Here is a 22,212-nt window from a genome sequence, read left to right as displayed (position 1 = left end):
GAAAAATCTCGAAAATTTTCTGAATGATGCAACAATGGTACGAAATCGATGTATTTTGAAAAAAATTTAGAATCAATTAAAAATAATGAGTGTTGGTTCGTAAATTATGTGAGAAATACTACCGTTGAGTTTTTGCAAACTTTTTTGTGAGAACATTAGAAAAAAAAAAAAAAAAAATTAATGAAAATGATTTGAAAACTTTGAGTTTTAATAAAAATTGCAAAAAAAATATTGTAAGTTAATAGTATCATGAGTGACTTTTTGAAGTAAAAATATTTTTTTTTGTTAAAATAAATAGTATCAGGAGTGTTCCGTTAAAACTCTATAAAAAAAATGTTATAACCAATTTGGGAGCAACTTTTTCATTTATTTCATAGAATACACTTTTCAACATTAATTAACTCTTTGTTTTAAATAAAAATAAAATTTCAAGGCAAAGGGAGGTCATTACAAAACGCAGCGTCTAAGGTGCATAAAAACGGAGCGTTTAGGTCAGGGTTAGCTTCGCTACTCTTAAAACCCCGGGAAACATAAACTCTTCATCCCGCCGTAAAACAGAGACTCGCAGAGCGGCGGGGAGAGAGAGAGAGAGAGATGGGAAGGTCAAGAAGAAAGTACAAGCAGTCGCGGACGAAGGTGCGCGTGGGGCTGCCGAAGAGGAAGCCCAACGTATTCAAGCCTGCCTTCTGCCTCCCTCCGAAGCTCCGCGCCATGCTGGAGCAGCAAGGCCCGGCCTCAGCCCCCCGATGGGACGCCGAGGGCTCCGTCATCCAAAACTACAAGTCCTTCGGCTTCGTCTCCAACCCTAACTTGCTCAGCCTCCGGTCTCGCAATTCTCACATGGTCGAGAGCGATTCCCTCCAGGTCCCCCCTCCGCCCTCCGATGACCCTGACGCCTCCGCAGAGCTCGATTTCGCCGACGGCAGCGATCTCGAAGAGGACGGTGAGTTCTCTCTCCCCCCCTCTCTCTACTCTGTTTTCGAATTAGGAATTGACAATTTATGATTTTTTTGCTAAAATGAGTAATTTGAGGATTGGGGTTCTTCTATATTGATTGAATAACTGATTGAAATCATATTGCAAATGGGTTTATTTGAAAGATTGCTTTTTTAGGATAAAGATTTCTACTGGAGGTTGAGCAGTGTTCGTGTTTCCGAATTAGAATTGGTAAATAATCCAAACCGTTTACTGGGTTATCAGAATCCAAAAGTTCCTGTAAAAATGGTTGTAGTAACCTTTAGAATTGCAGGCTAACAACAGAGGTAAAAGATTCAGATGGAACCTGTAATCTCATGCCTATTGTCCATATTCGTTTTTCGACCTTTTTCATATCCAAGCTGGATTCTTCTATGAGATTTCAGTTTGTTGTGCTTTCTTGAAGTTCTTGCTCCAGATCAGTATTTGAGTAAGCTGAATCTTGAAAATTTAATTGTTTAGTCAGATACTTATATTTCATTGCGTACTTCAGTTTCTTACTTCGAAAGCCTATAAGCTCAAAAAGTTTGGCTTTGGTGGGAACTGGGAGCCTCTTTAAGCTGGCTAGTTTGTTGGTTTACAAACTTCTAGAAGGTAATTCATTGGTGCTGCAGTTGACTGCTGTATAAAGACCCTCAGAATGTAATAATGTAGAGGCTTAACTGGATTGCGAAGACGGAGATTTTCTGTTGTTCGCTCTAAGAAATGAGCTGTGTTAGTTTGTGAAAACCAGTACTCGTAGATCTACTGCTTTTTTGAATTGCATATAGCATTTGTTGTGGAGCTTCTTGGGTCTTTTATTTTCTTCTCTCTCCAAATTGGGAAATCGAAATGTTGATCATTTCTGGAGTTCATTGCTATTTCTAATCGCATGACTTTCTTTGGTCATGTAGATTTGAAAACTAGTCTAGGGAAGAAACGTAGAGATGGAAAATCTGCACCACTACAACCATTAACGGCCATGCAGCGTCTTCATCTTGGTCGGCTCATTGAGGAGTATGGTGATGACTATCAGGTGTGGCACAAGCTCGTGTCATGTTAGAAATTTAAGTTTGTAAGGTCGCTTTCTTTCTCCTTAATGTGGGTTCTTGTTGCTTTTGCAGAGAATGTTCATGGATACGAAACTAAATGCAATGCAGCATTCTGTCGCAACTTTGGAGAAATTATGCAGACGGTATCATGTGCATAAAGATAGAAATCCCTTGATATTGACCCATTGAGGAATATGCTCGATCTTACATGGCGGGCGACCTCATCAGCATCCGTCCGGAACGAATGTGATCTCGTTTCCTTTATAATATGTTGTATGCTTTTGACTTATAATATAAACTTTGGCTGATGAATGATTACTTGTTCGAAGGAAAAGTTGAGTTACGGAACAATGCGATTAACAGAAACTGTATGGTGAACAAAAAGTACTGAAGGCTTCCATACATGACAAAACTTATCATTACATATTGCACAGCGGAAACTTGAAAACGAATTCAACTTGCACCTCCAGCCATGATTGTTCAACAAGCCTCTACTTCTTAACTGCAAGCTGAAAACCCCTCAGCCGAAATTAACTATCCGCTTGCGTGCCGTTGAGATCGATGAAAGGCGCATGCTTAAATCATAGGCAAAGGCCAGGAACCCCTTCCATGGGAATCCCCTTATCTTGTTCGAGCACTAGTCCTCGTCATGTACGACATCCATTTTATAATCCTTTCCCGTCTTTGTTTCTGCAAGTAGTACATAAGGGTGGCGACCAAGCATATGAAGCCACAGGTTACACAGGCCAAAATTCCAAGCCATCGGGTACCCTTGGGAAGCATCGCAAACAAGGCCGAAGCAAACGCTATGTTCATTCCAATAACAGAATAATGAATTAAAATTGGCCGCACACCTTGTAAGTTTATAGCTAAATTAGCTGTAATTAAATGAACAAGCACCACAAATATTGAGAGAATGAAGGAAAGGGAGTCGAACAACAGAAAAACTTGAAATGATGCCTTGTCTTGTAAAACCGGTGTTCCATCATCTTTCAGTCCTCCGGGCATGGTGAAAGCTGCAGTGAAAGTGACAGTTGCAATAAGCGTCGCTATGAGTAGATTCGTATCAAACTTTTTCCACAACTCTTCATCTGTATCTTCTAGCGGCTTTTCTTTCTTGTCTGCAATGGCCGGTTCACTAGACCTCTCCTTCTCTGTAGGTTCCAATTCTATGATATGATGAAGGATATGCTCTTGAAGAAATGGCATGCCAATGGATTTCACAGGGCCGATCAGTTCACAGCGAGGATCAATGCTAGTATCGAAAACCTAAAACGTGGAGATAAAGTTATAGTGAGCATATGCAATGAAATTTGTTTTTTATTTTACTTTTTTGTGTTGTGGTATTCTGGTATTTTCTGTGTTGGGGTCTATGATTGCTAATTTCCTGTTTGTTCATAATTAGGTCTTTACAAATTTACCCTATAACTTAATAGAAGAACGAAGTTTTGGTAAGATGTAGTCTTTTTGTGTTATGTAGCAGTCTTATTAACAATCCGTAGTAAGAGTTATAGTTTGAAATTAGTTTGTTCTTCGTTTTCCTTCCTTTGATGTGTTGTTGTGATGATCATTGAGCAATGTACGTAGAAATACCTGTGTAAAATTGTCATGATCTTGAAGCAAAATGTCGAAAGCTGTGTATAATTTACCATTCAGAGCAGACTTGTTCACTCTGGGATCGTTTGTCAAAATTTCTCGAAGTCCATCTTCTTTGTAAATGGCAGACAGATGCAAAGGAGTGTTTCCATCTGCGTCCGCTTCATCTATGAGTCCTGCAAACTTCGGCGTCTTCAATATGTACTCGACAACAGATGTTTGTCCACCTAAAACTGCAGCATGAAGAACCGTTTGGCCTTTGTGATTGAGCAAATCACAAGTATCAGGCCGGCATCGAATCACCTCCTCCATGATACTGGTGTGGCCTGCATACGCCGCGACATGTAGAGCTGACATTCCAGATTTATCAAGAATGTATGAGGCCGAACTGTCAGCTTGCAGCAATATTGACACTGCTCCAGAGTTGCCCCACAAAGCTGCATAGTGCAAGGGAGTCCACCCAAGTGTGTCAACTTCTTTCATCATCCCAGGATTTTTGGACACCATTATCTTCACAAGCCCTAGCATGCATTGCATGTTGATACATATAAATAGGTATGAAAATTAGACATGAAGATAAATTAAAGGTATGAAAATTAGGTACTAGAAACTACAAGAACCAAACAATTTGATGAAAATAAAAAATAAGGTTCTATTGTCAGGTCCAATCGAGTGAAGACACGTAAGTCATTTCTTAAAGCACCTCAAATCTACTTTTAATTACTTGTTCTCAACTATTGCACTATCTCTCTCTTACCATGAGGATCAGTCACACTTATTTCACTAGCCTTCAGTCCTTGGTGTTGGTCAACTTGCACTTTGTCCATAAGTTGATCACCAAAACCTGCACAAACAGTAACACTACCATTCTCAGTCATGAATAATTTGATTTCCTGCTATGAATTGATCAACTTCCACTTTATCCTACATTGAACTTGTGGTGCATTGAAAATAATAATAATTATTATTATTAAATTAATATTGTTTTGGCCTCAATAGTTAATTTCATGTTAGAGCAAACAAGTTATTTCATATTAAAAATGTACATAATGCCTTTAATAGATCGAGTGTGACAATATAATTACTCTTAAGAATAATAAAATGTAAGCATCCTAACTTAAAACTAATTGGCAGGTTGACAACACATGTAAGTACGTACTAATCACTCTAAGAATAATAGGACGTGAGCATCCAAACTCTAAACCATGATTGACAATTTCACAAGTTCATAGTACTACATATTAAGTACGGAAAGATAGTCTACTCTAATACCATAATACAATGTGATAGCATTAAACCCAAAAAAGCCTAAACCAACTCACTTGCGTAAGCACAAAATAAGAGGGAGTGAGCAGTACCCGTACGAGCTGCCGCAACATGCAAAGATGTGAGACCATTGGTTCCCTGAAAAGAAGGAGATGTTGGACACTGGTTTAGAATAGAACAAGCTATGGGTGGAAACCAGTGGAGGGTAGCTGGGAACAATGGTGACTCGTTAGCGCTATTAGTGAAACAACACAATTGAGGATCGGATTCCATTAACAGAAGCACCACTTGATGGTGACCTGACCGGACGGCAACATGCATGGCTGTATCCTTTTGCAAATTAGTCATTCGGAGCAGTTGTTGTCGTCCGATCGGGTCAACCTTATCAGCTGGTGGCACTAGTCCACTTTCCTCATCAGCTCCTTCGAGGCTTAGCGCTGTAGCTGTTGTGGCGTTTTGGATGAGTAGCTTGACTATTTCGACACAGCCTACTCTTGAAGCAACGTGCAGTGGAGTGTTACCCTTCTTGTTGGGAGCCCAAAACAGTTTACCATATCGATCTGGATCGACAATTTTGAAGAAATCTATTTGCTTTGATTCGGCGGAGATATGAAGAATGTTGTTGTCTTTAGGCGTTTTCTGATGGAGGAGAAGATCAATTGATGATACACCACCATTTTTACTGTTGATTTTGTCTCTCAAAAAATCAACATCACCCGATGTTGCTGCTTCATACAGGAAAGGATCCATGGCTATGTAGCTCTCTCTCTCTCTCTCTCACTCAACTTTAACCAAGTAACGGGAAAATTGCCAATTAGTCCCCGGCCGTACGTGATTGGAATCTCATGAAAGTTCTGGCTTGTTGCTTTGTGTTATGTATGGACTAGAGTCCTCTTCCTATCAATACCTATCCTTTTTGTCTACTTGTTCGTTCTTGTACTGTTGTGCAAATCTGTGTATGGACTGAAGCCCTTTTCTTGTCAATTCCTATCCTTGCATGTGTCCGCTTGTTCATGGCCTTAAAGTGATTTTCGGATGCAAAAATGCATATTGTTGTGATATGGCTCGTCAAAATATCAAGGCCAATTAGGTTTAAGTTTTCAATTGGTGTTGGGAAAAGAGAAAGGAATGTGCACTGGTTATTTTCCATAACAATTGGGAAATAGGTTCTTCTTTATAATCCCATCAGTTTAAGATTAGGAAATAACTTAGTTTTCCCTATTCTGAAAGGATTCAAGAATCCTATATTTGTAAGTCATGTAACAATCGGTCTATCTACTAAAATAGGCTTGTTGGGGCTGATTATTCAAACGAACAGTATATAAAATACAGGGGTAGAAAGCCAAGAGTGATAGAGAGATCTAAAGTGAGGTTTTGGGGTTTAGCATAAGTTTTCAATAAGTTCTTGTAACCGAGTTGCTATTATCCACAGTGCAGGTGGTTTCTCAAGAAAGATCACATGAGAAGTAGCCAAAGTTCACCAAACCTGGCTAAATTTCTTTGTGTTTGTGTGTGGCGTTTGTACCTTGTTGTTCTTATATCCGCTTAACATCATCTTATAAGTTTGCATATATCAATAAACAAGACTGATTAAGGGAGATTAAATCAACATTGCAATGTTCTTGTGCTCATCTTTCAAGACCACATTTAAGCTTCTCGCGGATGATTTCAATAGTGTGAATTGTGAAGCTCCTCGTGCATAAGTTCCTTCCAACCCGTTATGCCAATTTGAAACCTCTTCAAGTTGGGGTTCGAAAGCAACCAGATTTTCAGCGCATTTATATATGGGAAATTTTATTTAGACCCATGTAACATCTTTTTACATCCAACTTAAATTTTAAATGTTAATTGTCTATTTTACCCATTTGCATAATTACTATTAAGTACAAAATGAAATTAATAATAAAACTCAAAATTGTCGATAAACCCAAACATTATAATTAAACCCTAGGATCACTCTTTGTTTATCCTACATTAATTCCGGCTAAAACCCTAATAGATCTCATAGAGAAACACAAGTTTTTTTTATTGTTGGATTGTGATTTTGAAGTTTTGAATCCTCCAATTTATCCTACGTTTATCAAAATACCAATGCACCAATATTAATTCCAACTTTACTAGCTAAACAACAGTCAATGGCATCGAATGATCGAAACTCCCACGAAAAGCTCTAGATTGACTCGATTTCTTCTTCTTCATTCTTCCTTTGATGATCTCCTCCTCTAGTCCCATAGATTTTTTTCCCAAATGAAACTGAGGCATGGGTCAAGATATGTGGCATATTACTATTGTCTTTTGTTGCACCTCTCTGAATAAGTATCCTAGTAATCCCAACGTAGTGCAAAGACTCAACAATCTACAGTGCAATCACACCTTTATTAGTTCGAGCTTCAACATCATCTCCTTTCTTTACCAACATCTCAATCACATCCGCTTGTCTCGACTCTGCTGCACAGTGCAACGCGGTGTATCCATCCTCATCTTTAGCATCCATATCTACACCTCAGACAGCGTTTGAATGACTTCTATCTTCCCTTTTGAAACAGGCTCTATGGAGAGCAGTCCACCCATGTAGGTCTCTTCCATTGATTGCCGCAGCTGACATTGAAGAAGTCACCAGTGTTTTCTCCAGATTCTTGCGCAAACCACGTGTTCAAGGAGCCATAAGGTTTATTTTATTTAAGCTATATGTAATAACCCGTCCCGGAATTTACGTAAGAAAATAGGTATTTTTGTATTTTCACAAAGTTTGGGGGATACTTTCCTTTTTAAAATTGTTTTTGAGCCTTAATTGGTGAGCCCAAGGGGCCCACCCCCTGTTTTTGTTCCCCGGTTCCCTTTCCCTTTCCCTTCTTTTCTTTTCTTTTTCTGAAAAGTCTTCTCTTCTCTCTTCTCTCTTTCTTCCCGTGCTCTCTCTCCTTTCTCCCCCTCTCGGTGCTTCTTCCTCCGACAAGAACACACACACACACACACCCATGCCCACACCTATAACTCTTTTCTAACCCCATGGTTGTGTTTTGGACGTCAAACCACGAAGAAATCACCTCGGAGACATTTCCCAGTTTTCCGGCGAGCACCGCCCCTTTCGAGGCGATTTCCGGCCAAACCACGGCGAGTTGGCCGGCGTGCGAGGTATCAATCTCTTCGTCTCGCTGAGTACTACAACTTTCCTTTTTGTTTCACCTAATTTCATTGAGTATTGAAGAAGTTATGCTCATTTGAATCTTACCCAGTTCCGGCGGACACCCGTGGCTTCCAGGCTGTTTTCCGGCCAACTCCGACCACGATGACGGGAACCAAGGGTATATTTCGATTCCTTACCTTCGGGGCTTCAATTTGGTATATTGAATGACATGTTTTGGTTGAGTTTTGAGCTCCAACGGAGCTTGGGAATTCTCGGGCGGAAATCCGGCCTTCCCTCTCCTTGGAATCCGGCGACCGTCCAAACCCAAGGCCTTTGGGCCTTTCCTGCCAAGCCCAAACCCATTTCCCTTTTTAAATTAGGCCTTAGGGCCGTGTGAACCAAGCCCAAAACCCTTTTTAATTGGGCCATTGGGCCGTGAGGTTAAAGCCCAAACCCAACCCACCTAAAACCTAAACCCAATTATCCTAACCCAAACCCTTTAGGCCCAAACCCGGATCCAACCCAAGTCCAAACCCTTTAACCCAACCTGGATCCAAACCCGTGACCCGTTTGACCCGTTGACCCGGACCCGGACTGACCGTTGACCCGGTCAACGGTCAGCGTTGACTTTGACTTTGACCGGTCAACGGTCAACGGTCAACGTTGACTTTGACCGTTGACTTTTTGGGTTTTCGTGCAGGACCCCTCCTAGGCTAATTTCGACGTCCTGAACCCGTTTTCGATGTCCGTTTTCCCAAATTCAATCGTTTGAGTAGAGTTTGACTAAGTGTACCGTTTATGTGCTTAGGGGCGTTTATCTGTGGCGTTTCCTTCTTCGCTAGGTGGCGTGGCTTTTCGACGGCGAAGTACTGTGAGTGGACCCCTTCTAAAAATGCATGTTTTGATAGTAGAAATGCATACATGAAAAGCATGATTTGATGATTATGTTTTATGAAACGTTTTACGAGATAACATGCTTACTGAGGCTAGTTTGAATTATTACTATTTTTCCTATAACCCATGTTCTTATAGCATATCTGATGGATGACGATATGATATTTAGAACATGTTTAGAACACCTCTTTATAGTATAGATGATGGATGACTTTATACTATGAAGTTGATTTTCAATATATGTATGTTCACTGATTTTGTACTTACCTAGTGGTCCTTTCCGCTACGGGACGTAGGGATAGATCCGGTCCGTCCCGGGCGACGGTTTGGTGTTGGCATAGGGCCTGGAGTGTGTTTTCCTCTGACTGTCTGCTCAGAGACGGGGAGCCGGCAAGGGGCCTGAAGTGCATTTTCCTCTGACTGTGTGCTCAGAGACGGGGAGCCGACATGGGGCCTGAAGTGTTATATTGGACATTCACTAGTGATTACTATTTTATGAGAATGATGATTTGAGACATTGCACGACATGCTAGGTTTCGGAAAACCTATGTTTATCATTATATATGTGTTTTCATAAAACCTGGGGGTTAGTATGTTGTTAACTGTTTTATTATATATATATATCAACTTGGTCCACTCATGTTTGTTTTGCGCCCCCTTCAGGACTTAGAATCAAGGCATACAATCCCGACGTCCAGGCACTTCCGCATCGGCATCTTCGAGTCCTCGTGGTGTAGGATCCATTCCTTTGTCTCATTCAATTTTATATTATTTTTCTTTTAGTATTCTAGATTAGAGGTGTGCTCTGAACACGGTCCTTATTTACATATTAATTATTCTTTTATATTTATAAGCCTTATTTATCCTTTGTTTTCAGCATTTGCACTCAATAAATGGCTTTCGTCACCCTCGGGTGTCGGCCAGCACGTGCCTATCCTGGTATTCGGGGAATATCGGGGTCGGGGCGTGTCATCATATCTCATGTATGCATACACGATTGAAGACTGGTGACATATGCATACGTGGTCTGCAAGAAATCGTCTAGGATGCATGTGGGAATGGTTTATGACAGAACATTGATGTTGAAGTTTGGTTTTTATGGCAGTTATGAGTCACATTACTGGAGAGGCCTTGCAGAAAGATGCATCCAAGTAGCATGGAGATACAGGAAAAAACACCTACAGCGAGCCGACACCTCTCATTCTCAATCTCATTCTCAACCCCAATCTTGATCCCAATCCAATCATGCATTGTTATAAGCTAATTAGCATATGGATGTAAAGATAATTTTACATTTTGAATTGAGTTTGAGATGGTAGTTTAGGTAATAAATTTGGGTTTAAAGAGATATTAATTATTTAATAAAAAATAATATGGGTGAAGAGGATAAGTTAGGTGTAGAAAGAGGTTAGATGAGTTCAAATAAAATTTTCCTTTATATATTTGGGGAAGAAAAAATTTCACCATGATATGTACCAAGAGATGAATGGGGGTGGCTGAAGCCCAACTCATGACCCAAATAACTCATCAACCCTCCCGTTTGGAGGTTTCACTTGGGTTCCTTGGAGCACAAGCTGCAACTTCGGAACTATAAATGTACGTGTATGCTGTTCCCAACTAGCAGAATCAAACACATTCTTCCAGGGTGAGAGAATCGTATAAGCTGATCCATCGCTCAGGTGCCATGCGCCAAGAACATTACTCAACTTGAAATGTAAGGTGGGACATAAATCCTCTAACTTGTGTCCCAAGTATGGTTGCCATGGACGCAACCACACGTGATAGGAATAGTGTATTCACGCAGTTCCACAAATCAAGGGCATCCTTGAGTTTAGGCAAGACTACCGTACATGGCTTCAAGAACACGAGGGGGCGACAAATTCTCCCAAGACTTCAAAAACCGAAGCATTGGTTCGGGGTCCTTGCCCTGCCAAGTATTGACAGCAGCAATTCTCACTGCAGGTACCACAACCTCCGAAAGCAATTGAACGTAATTCCCTGGCACTCCACGAAGAAAAGCTTGCCAAGACGATATGCGTCCAAGCCATGCATGGGATTCCAAAGAGGATCCCACCCCTGAAATAATAGAGCCGCTATTTGGACTCTCTAAATTCTAATGTAGCTGGATATCATATATAGTTGGGCAGCAAAGTGATCAATAAATATGATACAAATAGCATTTTAAATTATAATCGCACCCTCGGATACTTTGTAGCAAGGTTCAAGGAGCCAGGATGCACTTGACCATAATCCAAAAATGCAAATTTACATGAACCAAATGTTTAAGTCCCAAAACTTTGAAGACCATATGTTATTCAAAAGCTATATACAAGAAGCTAAACATCCAGAAACAAGAAGGTAATGGCTTTCCAAACTACAAAATAGTTGGCGGGTTACAAAGCCCCAACCGTGGGGCAGCTACTAAGGGCCAATGAATGCCCGGCACTGGGATTCCCAGTGCTGCTTTGCTTGCCGAACCCTCTCTACCCTCTCGGTCTGGAGTCTCTGCTCCCAGTATTCACGGCAGCTGTTAAAACATGAATAAATAAGAATAAGAAATTGCATGTATAGGATGATCATTTACTCATAAGGATTCTAAGTGAGAATATGCTGAACAAAAACATACTTTCGGCTAAGTAACATATTAAGCTCTTCTAAATGTACAGCGCCTTCAAAAACTCTTGCCTGAAATCAGCACGAACAATCACAAAACAGTGAGCAACAATAATTTTGATTGTAGCGATGCAGCTCATTCTCCAGGTCCTAAAAGATTACAGCTCTACAAAACTCCAATTAGAAAGAAGATAATTACTCACCTCTCGGCATAGAGGGCATTTTTCTTTAGGTTCTGCAGACTTTAATCCATCGACAATAGTCACTGATGCAGCCGAGCAAGCACACATGTGGCAGAATATATGACCGCATGTAAGAGCAACTGGATCAAAAACCGTGTCCTATAAAGCGGAAGAAAAAAATAAATCACACGAAACCTCAAATGAAGTGCAACAATAGCAACATGCTTTCTTCCCAACAACTCCTACTAGTGTCTTGGTATTGCTACACTACAGCTACTGAGGGTTTACGTTTTAGTTGAGCTAATCAAAATTGTACGTCACTTTGTTTGCAGTTTGCGGGAAAAAATGTCGAGTGTTATGCTCTAGTCATATGTGCGCCTACATCATAAGAGGCATGAAATATGCAATTAATCTATTGAAGAGCGAGAGTGATATTGTAAGAGCGCTACAACTTTCATATCAATTTTCAAAACCTCTTATTCAAGACTTGAATTCACAGGTAGGATAAAACGCTGTGTAGTGTTAACATAGTAACAACACAAATACACAGTCAATAATCCGTTATATGGAAACCTTGATACTTACCAAGCATATAGAACAAGTCAAATCAACATCAAGCTTAACGGAATCAAAGAGCTCACAGGCGAGAGATGGTTTCTCATCATTAATCTTGAGGGAGCATCCCTCAAACAAAGCCGGTGCCTTCCTTGACTTAGTCTTGGTTTCCCTTAAATTGATGTGAAAAGCCATAAGCTCAAAAAGCCATGGGCTCTGAAGGAGTCCAATGTGCATACTTTGAGCTTGCGACTTAAAGGCCTGTCCTTGTGTTGAGTAATGAATCTGTTCCCATAACACAAACGAAAATTATAAACATATATATTTAACTGGATTACCAAAACTTTCGATAAACGCACTACCAATTTTGAGCAGTTGGATTCACATACCTTATCATATTTCTTTAGTATTTTCCGAATGGCAATGGCGTTGATCAGAGCATAAGTAACGAGGTCCTTGCCTTCTTCTATTAAGGCACCATGGCCCCCTCGACGTTTGCCTTTGACCCAAAACATGTACTTACGAAAGCCAGAAGCAAGATGGAGTTCAAGCAATTTCTGTGCACGCTTATGAAAGAAACCCACCACAGCAGACATCTCATCGAGAAGGGCCGGGAAAAAGCTCCCATCACACACTGCCAAAATTCAATTAAATCAGCATAAACTCCATTGCCCGGCACAAAAATCAATATCACTGAGGATTCAGTAACCTTCGAAATTAGAAGATAAAACAGGTTCCATGTGCTTTGAAAATCGATTACTTTTTCCTACAAAGACAATATTCTAAACTTACTGTAGTTTTAGAGATAAGAATTCGAACTTAGACGATGGGGTGGACACGTTGTCCTAACCAAGTGACCTAATTCACATCTGACTGGCTAAAAATTTCAGTTGTTGTAACTTGTACATAATCTCCAACATTTGGCTTTTCAAACATTTGAATGAAATGAACGCAAGATGTTGACCTTTCATCTCAAAGATTTCCAATGAAATTAACAATATATACACACATGCTATATATATCCGACATGAACAAGAAACTAAATGCTAATTGGGATTCAAAAAGCCAAAACAACTAGCAAATTAAGTTAAAAATTTTAATCATAACAATATTCAGAAACAGATTAAAAACCAAAAATCTGTAACTGAAATTTAAATTACCTGGGCAATGGTCGGGGCAAGTACGGACGTCATGGAAATCTTCTCTGCGGCATTTCTTCAAGATCTTCTTAAGCTTCTTGAATCCAACCCCGGGCTGCTTCTTCTTCTGGCCTTGCATGTACTCCTGGTATGTCTTGCAGAACTTCATTTTTCATCAATATTTAACCCAAATCCTTCGACTTCAATTAAATTCACTGGATATCAGAGATGGGTTGCGATTGAAATGCCAAAAAAATCAAATCTTTAACTCTAATCACTGATTAGATATATAGTTTAATCATCTGCTGATGTCTGTGTACATAGGATGTGTAACGGTTTCTCTCTCTCCCCTCTCTCTCCTCCCTGTCGACCGGGTCTACGCGCTTGAAGAACACATCTATAAAGGAAGAAGAGGACAACATATCGTATCGGATAATACTGAGGTGCTGATTTTCCCGAGAAAAAGTCAAGGATTGTTCCGGAAAAGTTCCTTCTTTTTTGGCGGAGGATTTCTCGGGAACTTTAAAAGCGGACTTGAAAACGTTTTCTTTTGGGGTAAATCCGGTTTGGAAGATATTTCTAAATCGAGGGTAATACTGGATAGAAAAATTGTTTATGTTCCAGTTGTCACTGATGTGAGACTTCCCATTTTTCTTTGTTTTTCTTGGTTGATTGGTGGCCGAGAAAGTGACTCTAATATTAGGTGAGATGTCCAAAAGAAATCATCCACAACCTCCTTTCACCTTGAAGGAAGAAATTATTTAGCTAATATGTGCGTGTAAGTTCATCCGAAAAAGTTATCATTCACTAAAAGTAGAAGAATAATACGTGTATATGATTTATTTGAACGATGCTGATAATTTAAATGATTAAGGCTGTGTTTTGTAAATTATCTATTAAAATGTGGGTCGATAACCTACAAAGGTTTTGTCATGTTAAAATTGTGATCAAATAGGAGTCGATTAGAGCACCACCCTTATCTCAACATGACATTTTGCTATGGATAACATATTATTGAGCATCTCTAAAGAAGATGTCAAATACGTCAACTTTGGATTTATAGACATTAAAGTTTTCTTCAAGGGAGATATCATAGTTGACATGATAGCCGAGTCATTTGACACTTTACTTTCTAGCAATCTTTCTTTACAGCAAACTAAGATAGAGTCAATTTTGTTATTTAATGTGTGATGTTTCATAATTCATCAATAGGATATATAATTACAATATTCTAAACTATTTTAAAAAAATAAAAATAAAAACTGTAGTAGTGTGGTCCAATATAGAATAAATTAAACCGAGTTTGGTAGCGAAGACTTGTCACTAAGCAGGGCATTAAAGTGATTAATGGGTGATTTGAGCCTTAATTAAGTGAGGAATGGTGTTTGAAAGTTGTTTACCACTCTTGTGAAATTACTTTAAGCACACTCTAAGCCTCTCAGGTTAATAGAGATGCCCCATCCTCACGCGTGAGATAGCAAACAAAAAAACACACAATATATAATAAAATAATAATTTAACACATCCCTTGGAATATTTTTTTTTTTTTTTTTTACATCAACATCAAATAGCCACATAAGTCATAAAATAAAATTTTAACATTTATATTTGACATCTTGGAACTTCCATGTCACATCATGTTTTACATAGGATCATGTGGATTTGAAAAACCAAGTGTCATTTGAATTTGCTAGCTACCAAAGAAAATAAAGGGGAAAGCAAATAGAGTGTCCTGACATCCAACCATCTCCATTGGTTTTCGTTGGCATGCAAATAAATCTCATGCATGGTTTCAATGTGAAAATCCTATCATTATTCGTATCATCTCTTTAATAGAGATGAGACTTATATACGTTTAAGTGATACACAAGTATTTATTTATTTTTATTTTTTTATAGATTAGTCACCTACAGGATTCGAACTCACGTCGTGGTGCAAGAACTCAACTCCTTTCTACCACTGTGATAAAAGGCCACTTGTGTTTTATAACACAAGACGATTGGTTACGTTACGTGAAAAAATAGCAACAAGAGCCAACTGTTTTGTTACGTGTAAACCGGTACGCGACACTAGTATATGGCCCCGCCCGGTCTTGAAGAAGAAGAACGTGTTTTTTCCACATCACTGCTTAATTTGCTTTGCTTATCATCTACGAAAGTTGAACCCTCCAACTCCATGTCTTTCTCTCAAACCATTCTATATGTATCCATATGATTTATAAATCACATGCGTTGTGGAGAATACCATTAATAAAGAAATTTAAGGTATATGTAGTATAAATGCGTGAAAACGTATGAAGCCTATTGGAAGTGAATTAGTTTATAACATATGTGTTGTTGGCCTTACCTTTAGACTGGCTCTGATTTAGTCCAACCCTATAAAACCACTTGGGATAATATATAGCAGTGCGATGCATGCGCCCTTTGATTTTAGGATGACAAAATATATTTTGCCACCAAGTTGTTTCCCATTTGTATAGTAGATGCGCATATGCAAATTGTATGATTGCTTTTCCATGATCGATTTCTCAAATGTATAATGGGTGTTGAAGAATGTAAAGTCTCACGTCGAAAATGAGAGAATCGTAGATTGATTTTCCTTGTCACTTCGAAAACATAAAATTAAGGCCTATGGGGGGGGGGGGGGGGGGGGAAGGGTTTGTGAGTGGAAGAAGCACTACGAATTGTCGATCGAGAGCACACAACTGCTCAAGCTCTGTGATCCAGTCAGTCCAAAGCACAATGCAAAAAGGAGAGATATATTCTTAGGTTTAACTTGTTTGAAGAACAACAAACTGCAAAGTGAAAAGCTAAAACCATCATTGTCCGAATACTTTGTTGATTTGTTTAACCCAAATGCATGCACGTATCTATGATTAAGCCTGATGGATTGCGTTTGTGTCATTTTTGTACCATATTTGTTATCTTAACGTGGGTCGTGCCAACTCGTTATCTTAACGGTTCTTAACATATGACACGATAATGACCCCATTTGTTAATGGATCGTGTCGTTTTATGTTGAATTAACGGGCTATACAAGAAATTGTCATGCCGGCCTCTAAGTCTAGTAAATGATAAGCAAGGCCATCTCTGAGATTTCAGGGGCCTTGTGCGAAATTTATAAAATGATCCCTTTTTAAGATATATATTTTTTAAAGTATGACAATATATTGGTACTAGAAAATAATAACTTATATCAAAACAACATTTAGGACTCACTGATTGTAAGTTTACAAGTATCATTAAATAAGTAAAAAGAATTACAAACATAACCTTCACTAAAAATAAAAAAACAATTCAATCTTAAGCAATCAGATAGAGAAAAAAAAAAAGCTTCAAAAACTCTAACTTTAGAGTTTCACATGAATATATAACATTATTATATAATTAATAAAATTGAAAGGAAAACCGTTTGTAAGGTGTTGTTATTGGCACTCCTAAGATCTCATTGTGCACTCCAAATTTTTATATTTAGAAAGAAAAAAAAAATTTACACTTGTAAAAATGCACTATAAGATTTTAAAGTGCTAATAAAAGTATTTTTTTTTAAATATATAAAATTATTACATATAAATATAAGATATCAAAAAATTTTGGGAGCCCTTCAAATTTTGAGGCCCTGTGCGATTGTACCTTTTGCTCCCCTTCAGCACCGCCTCTGACGATAAGGTTCTTAACCGGTTACCCAACAATGATCCGACTTGTTAGCGGACTCTTAACGGGTGATCCTACGATGACCCGACTCGTTAAGAGTGTATCCACAACCTATTATTTTCGTGTTAGGTTAACAGATCGTGCAAAAAGTTGTCAGGCCTACATATGATGGCATGCTGAATGAAGATGGTGATTATCTCCGTATGTGGTACCTTTTCTACTGCTGGAACCTGGAAGCTAACTTTCTTCGTGCAAACTCTTACTATGGTTGCTATATATATTCTTGAAGGGGGAGAAATGACCTGCGTAGAACTCCTGCTGAAAACATTAATCTTCCACTGGCCCATTTGTCGAGATTTGATCTTTTATGGTTGATCCTGGATCGAGCAGATATGGATAGTAATCTTGAGATGGCTAGGCATGTTGTCTATCTTCACCAGAATTAAGAATCTCGGGCTCTTGGTTTCACTCCACTTGAGCCATCTGTTATTCGGTAAATTTTGCAGCACTTTTACCTTGGAAGGCTCAGCAGTACTGATTTCAGGATATTCTCCTTTTGTTTTAGTCTTTCTGTTGATCACTTCTATATACAAACGAGTATAAGTTCTCTGTATAGAACTTCCGATTTGTAAAACTACTAAATCCTTATTTTCAAGTCAGCTGATTGTGGGATTTTCTGATAAGATAATTTCTCTTACTAATTTTCTTTCAGGGCATATATTTCTGCGTGAGAAGATCGTCTCCTTCAGTCCCACGGGAACTTGAGGACCAGTTAAAACTATGATACATGTTCAATAATGATTTATTTCTAAAAAAGAAAGAAGAAGCTAAAACAATGATTGGCACTAATTAAGCAGTTATGATAGCTTCACTAATTTGCTGTAATTAAAATAAAAAGGTAAAATATAAAAAACTACTTCAACTATTGGTGTCACGACATTTTCATACTTCATCTTTTAAAATTGACAATGTCATACCTCATCTTACGAATTTGTGCCAATGCTATATCTTCCGTTAGCTTGGCGTGAATTTCTTAATTAAATGTTGATGTGACTTGATCCGAGACCTATTTTCTATTAAAAAGTTATTAAAAACTAAAAAAAATCATTTAATATTTTTTAAATATTAAAATAATAATAAAAAGTTACAAAAAAAATTTTAAAAAAAAGAAAAAAACAACACTCAGTTCGTTCCCTTCCCCGTTCTTGCAATTGCAACCCGGAAAAAGAAGAGGAAAAAAAAAAAACCAATTTGTCTTCCCTCCCTCCCCCCAACCCCCACCTCTCCCTGCACCCAACCTCCCCACCTTCGCACCCTACCCTCTACACCTAACCTCGCACCCACTACCTACAACCCAAAAAAAAAAAAAAAAAAAAAAAAAAAAAGCCCAGATCCCGTGGAGGTGGAATCAGGAAACCTTCACCAGGCCGATTCTGAAGGTTGAGAACCTGGGCGTCCAGAAAAATGGGGGGAATGGGTGTGGAGGGAAGAGGGTGCGGACGAACTGGGTTTCCTTTTTTTTTTTTTTTTTTTTTTTTTTCCCTTCTCTCTCTTTTTCTTCTTCTGCAGGTTGGGTGGGGGGACAGACAAACTGGTTTTTTTTTTTTTGGGTTGCAGGTAATGAGTCGAGGGTGGGTGCGGATTTAGGGAAGACATGAGGGGGGGGGGAAGAAAGGAAGGGGGTTGGGCAAAATCGCAAGTGAGGGGGTGGGGAGATAAATTGGATTTTTTTTTCTTCTTTTTTCTGGGCTGTAGGAAGGGCCCTACAAGGGGAAGAAGATGAAGATGGGGGAGAAGAGAGAGACTTTTTGGGGGGGGGGGGGGAAGGGAAAGTGAGGGTTTTTTTTTTTATTTTATTTTATTTTTTTTTAAATTTTTTACTTTTTTAAATTATTTTAATATTTAAAAATTATTAAATGATTTTTTTTTGTTTTTAATAATTTTTATTAATTTTTTTAATAGAATATGGGTCCGGATCAAGCCATGTCAGCATTTAACTGAAAAATAAACGTCCAAGCTAATAGAAGGTATAACATTGACACAAATTCTAAAGATGAGGTATGACATTGTCAATTTTAAAAGATAAGATATGAAAATGTCGTGACACCAATAGTTGAAGTAGTTTTTTGTATTTTACCCAAATCAAAATCATGAGTTGGTTCCGAATTGTTTGTGTAATCAAAGAACTAAGAAAAATTTAACAATGTTCTGCCCTTGAAAAATAATTGTTGCCGGTCCTTTGGTAATTACACTAGAACATACTAGCAGCTAGCCACCCGCCATATCCCAATCCATCCCAGCATCACTTTTCACTACTAGTCAACTTTCCAAACCACCAACTCTACGGGGTAGGATTCTCTTAATTCTTAATTTCTCTCTCCTTTCATCATATTCTATTTAAATGGTTACAATTACGCCATATTCACATCTTGTTTTGAATTTTTTATATAAAGAATAAGATAAAAAAAAAGATTATGAGAGGAGGGGAGAGATTCTTACTCCCAACTCTACGCAACATTTTTGTATGATTCAACGGTTATCAAATGCCAAAAGAAGAGAAATTAATATCGCCTTGCATAACTTGATGACATATAAAAATAATTAAAATCTAGATGCTGGAGAAACAATAGCGAATATGAACAAAGCCAAATTGAAGGACCCGTTTGGTAACTATTTGATTTTTAATTTGTAATTTTTTTTTGTTTTTTTGTGCTTGAGAGAGAGAGCGGAAACGCATAAAAGTTTCCTTTGTTTTATATTTATTGAAGCCAACCAGTAACCATTGCTCCTCTACTAAAACTCAACAAGGTCAAAAAGTTACAACCTATGTCAACCAGCGAATATCATAAGGGGTTTGATATTCACACATTACTTTTTATTTTTCACTCATTTATATTAATTTTTATCCATTGATCTTCTTTAATTCATTCAATCTGATGCCTGAAAATTTAGATGAGTGTATGAGAGGAAAATTGTGAAATCTCATCCCCGAATTCCATTATTTAATTACGTACTTCGTATTTACACGATTTTTATTTTTATCTTAATTTGCTGATTATTGATTAGAGTTTAGTATATATAACATGATTTTGGACACCTCTTGTCCAACATGCATAGTTTTACATGTTTATGCCGTCGAATTATGATGCAGGATACTAGAACGTGTCTAAAATCCTACGTATCGGATGTGAAGATGTTTTTCTCATTGGGTGTGAACTAGAGGTAACGCGAGGAACATGTATAATTTTGTGTGTTTGTACCATCGAATTAAGATGCAGGATATGTGAAGATGTTTTTCTCATTGGGGGTGAACTAGAGGCAAGGCGAACAATGCATGCATCTTAGATCTCACTTAAATTAGACCTCATACCTTTCATCATTTATCATATTGTTGATCGGAAAGAAGAGGAAACAAAAATATCTCATTCTCATAAATTTAGTGTGACAAACCTTAAACTCATATCGTTGTGGGAAAAAAATAAATATTCACATTAAGGTACTAAAGTATATGCATGCCTCATTTTATTTCCGCCTTAGGCCTTAGTTTGCATTGAAATGACTTTGGTGTGGAGAAATAATTCAACCTCGCTAAAAGATCTTTACGTATTCACTTTTGATTATCTTATGCATCACCACCACCACCACATCTATTATACTCGTAACATGCCCGACCAAGTTCAGTTTCGAACCACTATTAGACTAGACATTGTAATGTTTACAGTTTCTCAAGAAACATGCATGTTTAGTAATACACGGAAATCATAATAAAAATAAGGAATTGGTTTTTTGTACGGGTAATGATAAAAGGACCAATTTTTTTAAACTAAATTTGCAGAGTAAAAGATATGGTTGTAGATAATTGGATTATTAATTGAGTTTTGATTAACGTGCTTATTTCTTATTGGTGACATATAATTTAATTTGTAAATTTGATATCCCTAACGCAATTCTCTTTTAACACATACTATAATTATAACTATTCATGTATGAATAAGGCACACTAACTACGAAGAAGTTGAAAAGCGACTGGAGCACACACAAAATAAGAAATTGATCTGCTGATAAGGGGCTTGAAGGAGCTAGCGGGTATTTTCTATGGCCTTAGGATCTCAAATTACTTTAGTCTAAAGGAGGCGAAATTGCACTGTAGAAATGAACAGTGTTTTGGACCACATTTCAGTTTATTTACAAGCTTGCCACTAGGGTGAAGGCGGCTGGGTTAGTTCGTTTTAGGCTGTGTTTGCTGGGCTTACCTCAATTGTTGATGAGCCCGGCCCTTTGGGTGTTCAAATGATGGGAATGCCCATCTAGGGTTAAGATCGGACGGTCCGGATTAAAAGTTTGGAGGGTACTTTTGTCATCGTAATTGTCAGGACTGATTGGGATCGATGGTGAGGGGATTGTAGGACAGACAGGAGGCATGCCGCCTCTGAGATAGAGATTGAGAGAGAAGGAGACCGCGAGAACGACGGTCTCGCCTCCATCCTATCCTCCTCTCGCTGCCGTCTCCCTTCTCTCGCCTCCGTCGTCTTACTCCTCCTTTCTCTGTCTCTAGAATCGTTCGATCTATTCGAAGAGGATCGAGAGTTCTGAAATAGTGTTTCGATAGGTAGGGGGTTATGCGTGTGCGGTCGTGCTTGATGATCGTGCAAGCCAGCGATTCTGCTTCTACGACATAGCCTCGACTCTGCTTCCATCTCCATTTTCTCTCCTCGCCTTTTCTCTCAGAAATCACCAACGAGCTCAAAAACCACCAAGCCCTTAGAAATCTCTTCGATTCTCTCTCTCAGAAACTACGAAGCACAACGACCTCTAGCTGAAAAACCGTGAATTTGGTCCCAATTCGAAGGAAATTTTAAGCCCAGAAAAGCCTTGGTTTCCGGGTGAGTTCTCCGGCCGATTTGGAGTAGGTAATTTTGTGATTTGCAGTTTATTTTGGGAAATGATTGACGGATTTGCAGTTCATTTTACCATTTCCAGAATATTCGTAATTTATTTTGGGGGTTTACACTAAAATTGAGGAAGCACATATGAACGCAAAGGCTCGAGGATGTACGACAACTTGGATATGATAGGGTACAAGCTATGACATTTGTGCAAATTTATTTATTTTCCTTTCATTTTAGTGGTTTTTTTTGCTGTTTAGTTTTTGGGTTTTGTCTAATTTTTGTGCTCTGCTTTATA

General features: G+C 38.5%; 3 protein-coding genes and 1 long non-coding RNA gene across 5 annotated transcripts; 2 read left to right on the top strand and 2 right to left on the bottom strand.

Annotated features, from left to right (window-relative positions):
* Positions 1-529: 529 nt before the first annotated feature.
* Positions 530-2,340, top strand: LOC137743362 (uncharacterized). The gene is made up of 3 exons (XM_068483246.2): positions 530-943; positions 1,869-1,990; positions 2,079-2,340. The coding sequence occupies exons 1-3, from the start codon at positions 595-597 to the stop codon at positions 2,193-2,195; spliced, it is 588 nt and encodes a 195-aa protein (XP_068339347.1). The 5' UTR covers positions 530-594; the 3' UTR covers positions 2,196-2,340.
* A 1-nt stretch (position 2,341) lies between these two features.
* Positions 2,342-5,735, bottom strand: LOC137743363 (protein ACCELERATED CELL DEATH 6-like). Its single transcript, XM_088680578.1, has 4 exons — positions 4,961-5,735; positions 4,360-4,446; positions 3,600-4,123; positions 2,342-3,275 (listed from the first exon to the last, which is right to left on the bottom strand). The coding sequence occupies exons 1-4, from the start codon at positions 5,616-5,618 to the stop codon at positions 2,628-2,630; spliced, it is 1,917 nt and encodes a 638-aa protein (XP_088536704.1). The 5' UTR covers positions 5,619-5,735; the 3' UTR covers positions 2,342-2,627.
* A 1,994-nt stretch (positions 5,736-7,729) lies between these two features.
* LOC137716207 (uncharacterized) lies at positions 7,730-9,812 on the top strand. Of its 2 annotated transcripts, XR_015953090.1 has the most exons (5): positions 7,730-8,000; positions 8,102-8,170; positions 8,801-8,863; positions 9,550-9,619; positions 9,764-9,812. It is a non-coding gene; the product is annotated as an uncharacterized LOC137716207 (long non-coding RNA). The 2 variants fall into 2 exon arrangements; XR_015953089.1 differs by lacking the exons at positions 9,550-9,619; positions 9,764-9,812 and having other exon boundaries at positions 7,732-8,000; positions 8,801-9,251.
* Positions 9,813-11,038: 1,226 nt separating this feature from the next.
* Positions 11,039-13,961, bottom strand: LOC137743636 (putative E3 ubiquitin-protein ligase BAH1-like 1). Its single transcript, XM_068483563.2, has 6 exons — positions 13,397-13,961; positions 12,626-12,870; positions 12,267-12,521; positions 11,703-11,840; positions 11,513-11,571; positions 11,039-11,413 (listed from the first exon to the last, which is right to left on the bottom strand). The coding sequence occupies exons 1-6, from the start codon at positions 13,542-13,544 to the stop codon at positions 11,308-11,310; spliced, it is 951 nt and encodes a 316-aa protein (XP_068339664.2). The 5' UTR covers positions 13,545-13,961; the 3' UTR covers positions 11,039-11,307.
* Between the last annotated feature and the right edge of the window lie 8,251 nt (positions 13,962-22,212).

This window comes from Pyrus communis, chromosome 11 (genome assembly GCF_041283825.1).
Source record: "Pyrus communis isolate YQ-2024b chromosome 11, ASM4128382v1, whole genome shotgun sequence".
NCBI classification, from domain to species: domain Eukaryota; kingdom Viridiplantae; phylum Streptophyta; class Magnoliopsida; order Rosales; family Rosaceae; genus Pyrus; species Pyrus communis.
Note: the sequence above shows the minus strand (reverse complement) of the source record. Positions and strands in the feature narration are given on the sequence as shown.

Bases quoted from the DNA above. Each gene is read 5' to 3' on its own strand.
- LOC137743363 (XM_088680578.1), bottom strand. From the start codon at position 5,618: ATGGATCCTTTCCTGTATGAAGCAGCAACATCGGGTGATGTTGATTTT. The intron at 4,447-4,960 runs GTACTGCTCACT...CTGTTTGTGCAG, and splicing joins TGTTGCGGCAGCTCGTACGG to GTTTTGGTGATCAACTTATG. The intron at 4,124-4,359 runs GTAAGAGAGAGA...AATGCATGCTAG, and splicing joins AAGTGTGACTGATCCTCATG to GGCTTGTGAAGATAATGGTG.
- LOC137743362 (XM_068483246.2), top strand. From the start codon at position 595: ATGGGAAGGTCAAGAAGAAAGTACAAGCAGTCGCGGACGAAGGTGCGC. The intron at 944-1,868 runs GTGAGTTCTCTC...TTGGTCATGTAG, and splicing joins CAGCGATCTCGAAGAGGACG to ATTTGAAAACTAGTCTAGGG. The intron at 1,991-2,078 runs GTGTGGCACAAG...TTGCTTTTGCAG, and splicing joins AGTATGGTGATGACTATCAG to AGAATGTTCATGGATACGAA.
- LOC137743636 (XM_068483563.2), bottom strand. From the start codon at position 13,544: ATGAAGTTCTGCAAGACATACCAGGAGTACATGCAAGGCCAGAAGAAG. The intron at 11,841-12,266 runs GTAAGTATCAAG...TCCGCTTTATAG, and splicing joins TGACTTGTTCTATATGCTTG to GACACGGTTTTTGATCCAGT. The intron at 11,572-11,702 runs GTGAGTAATTAT...TGCTGATTTCAG, and splicing joins AATGCCCTCTATGCCGAGAG to GCAAGAGTTTTTGAAGGCGC.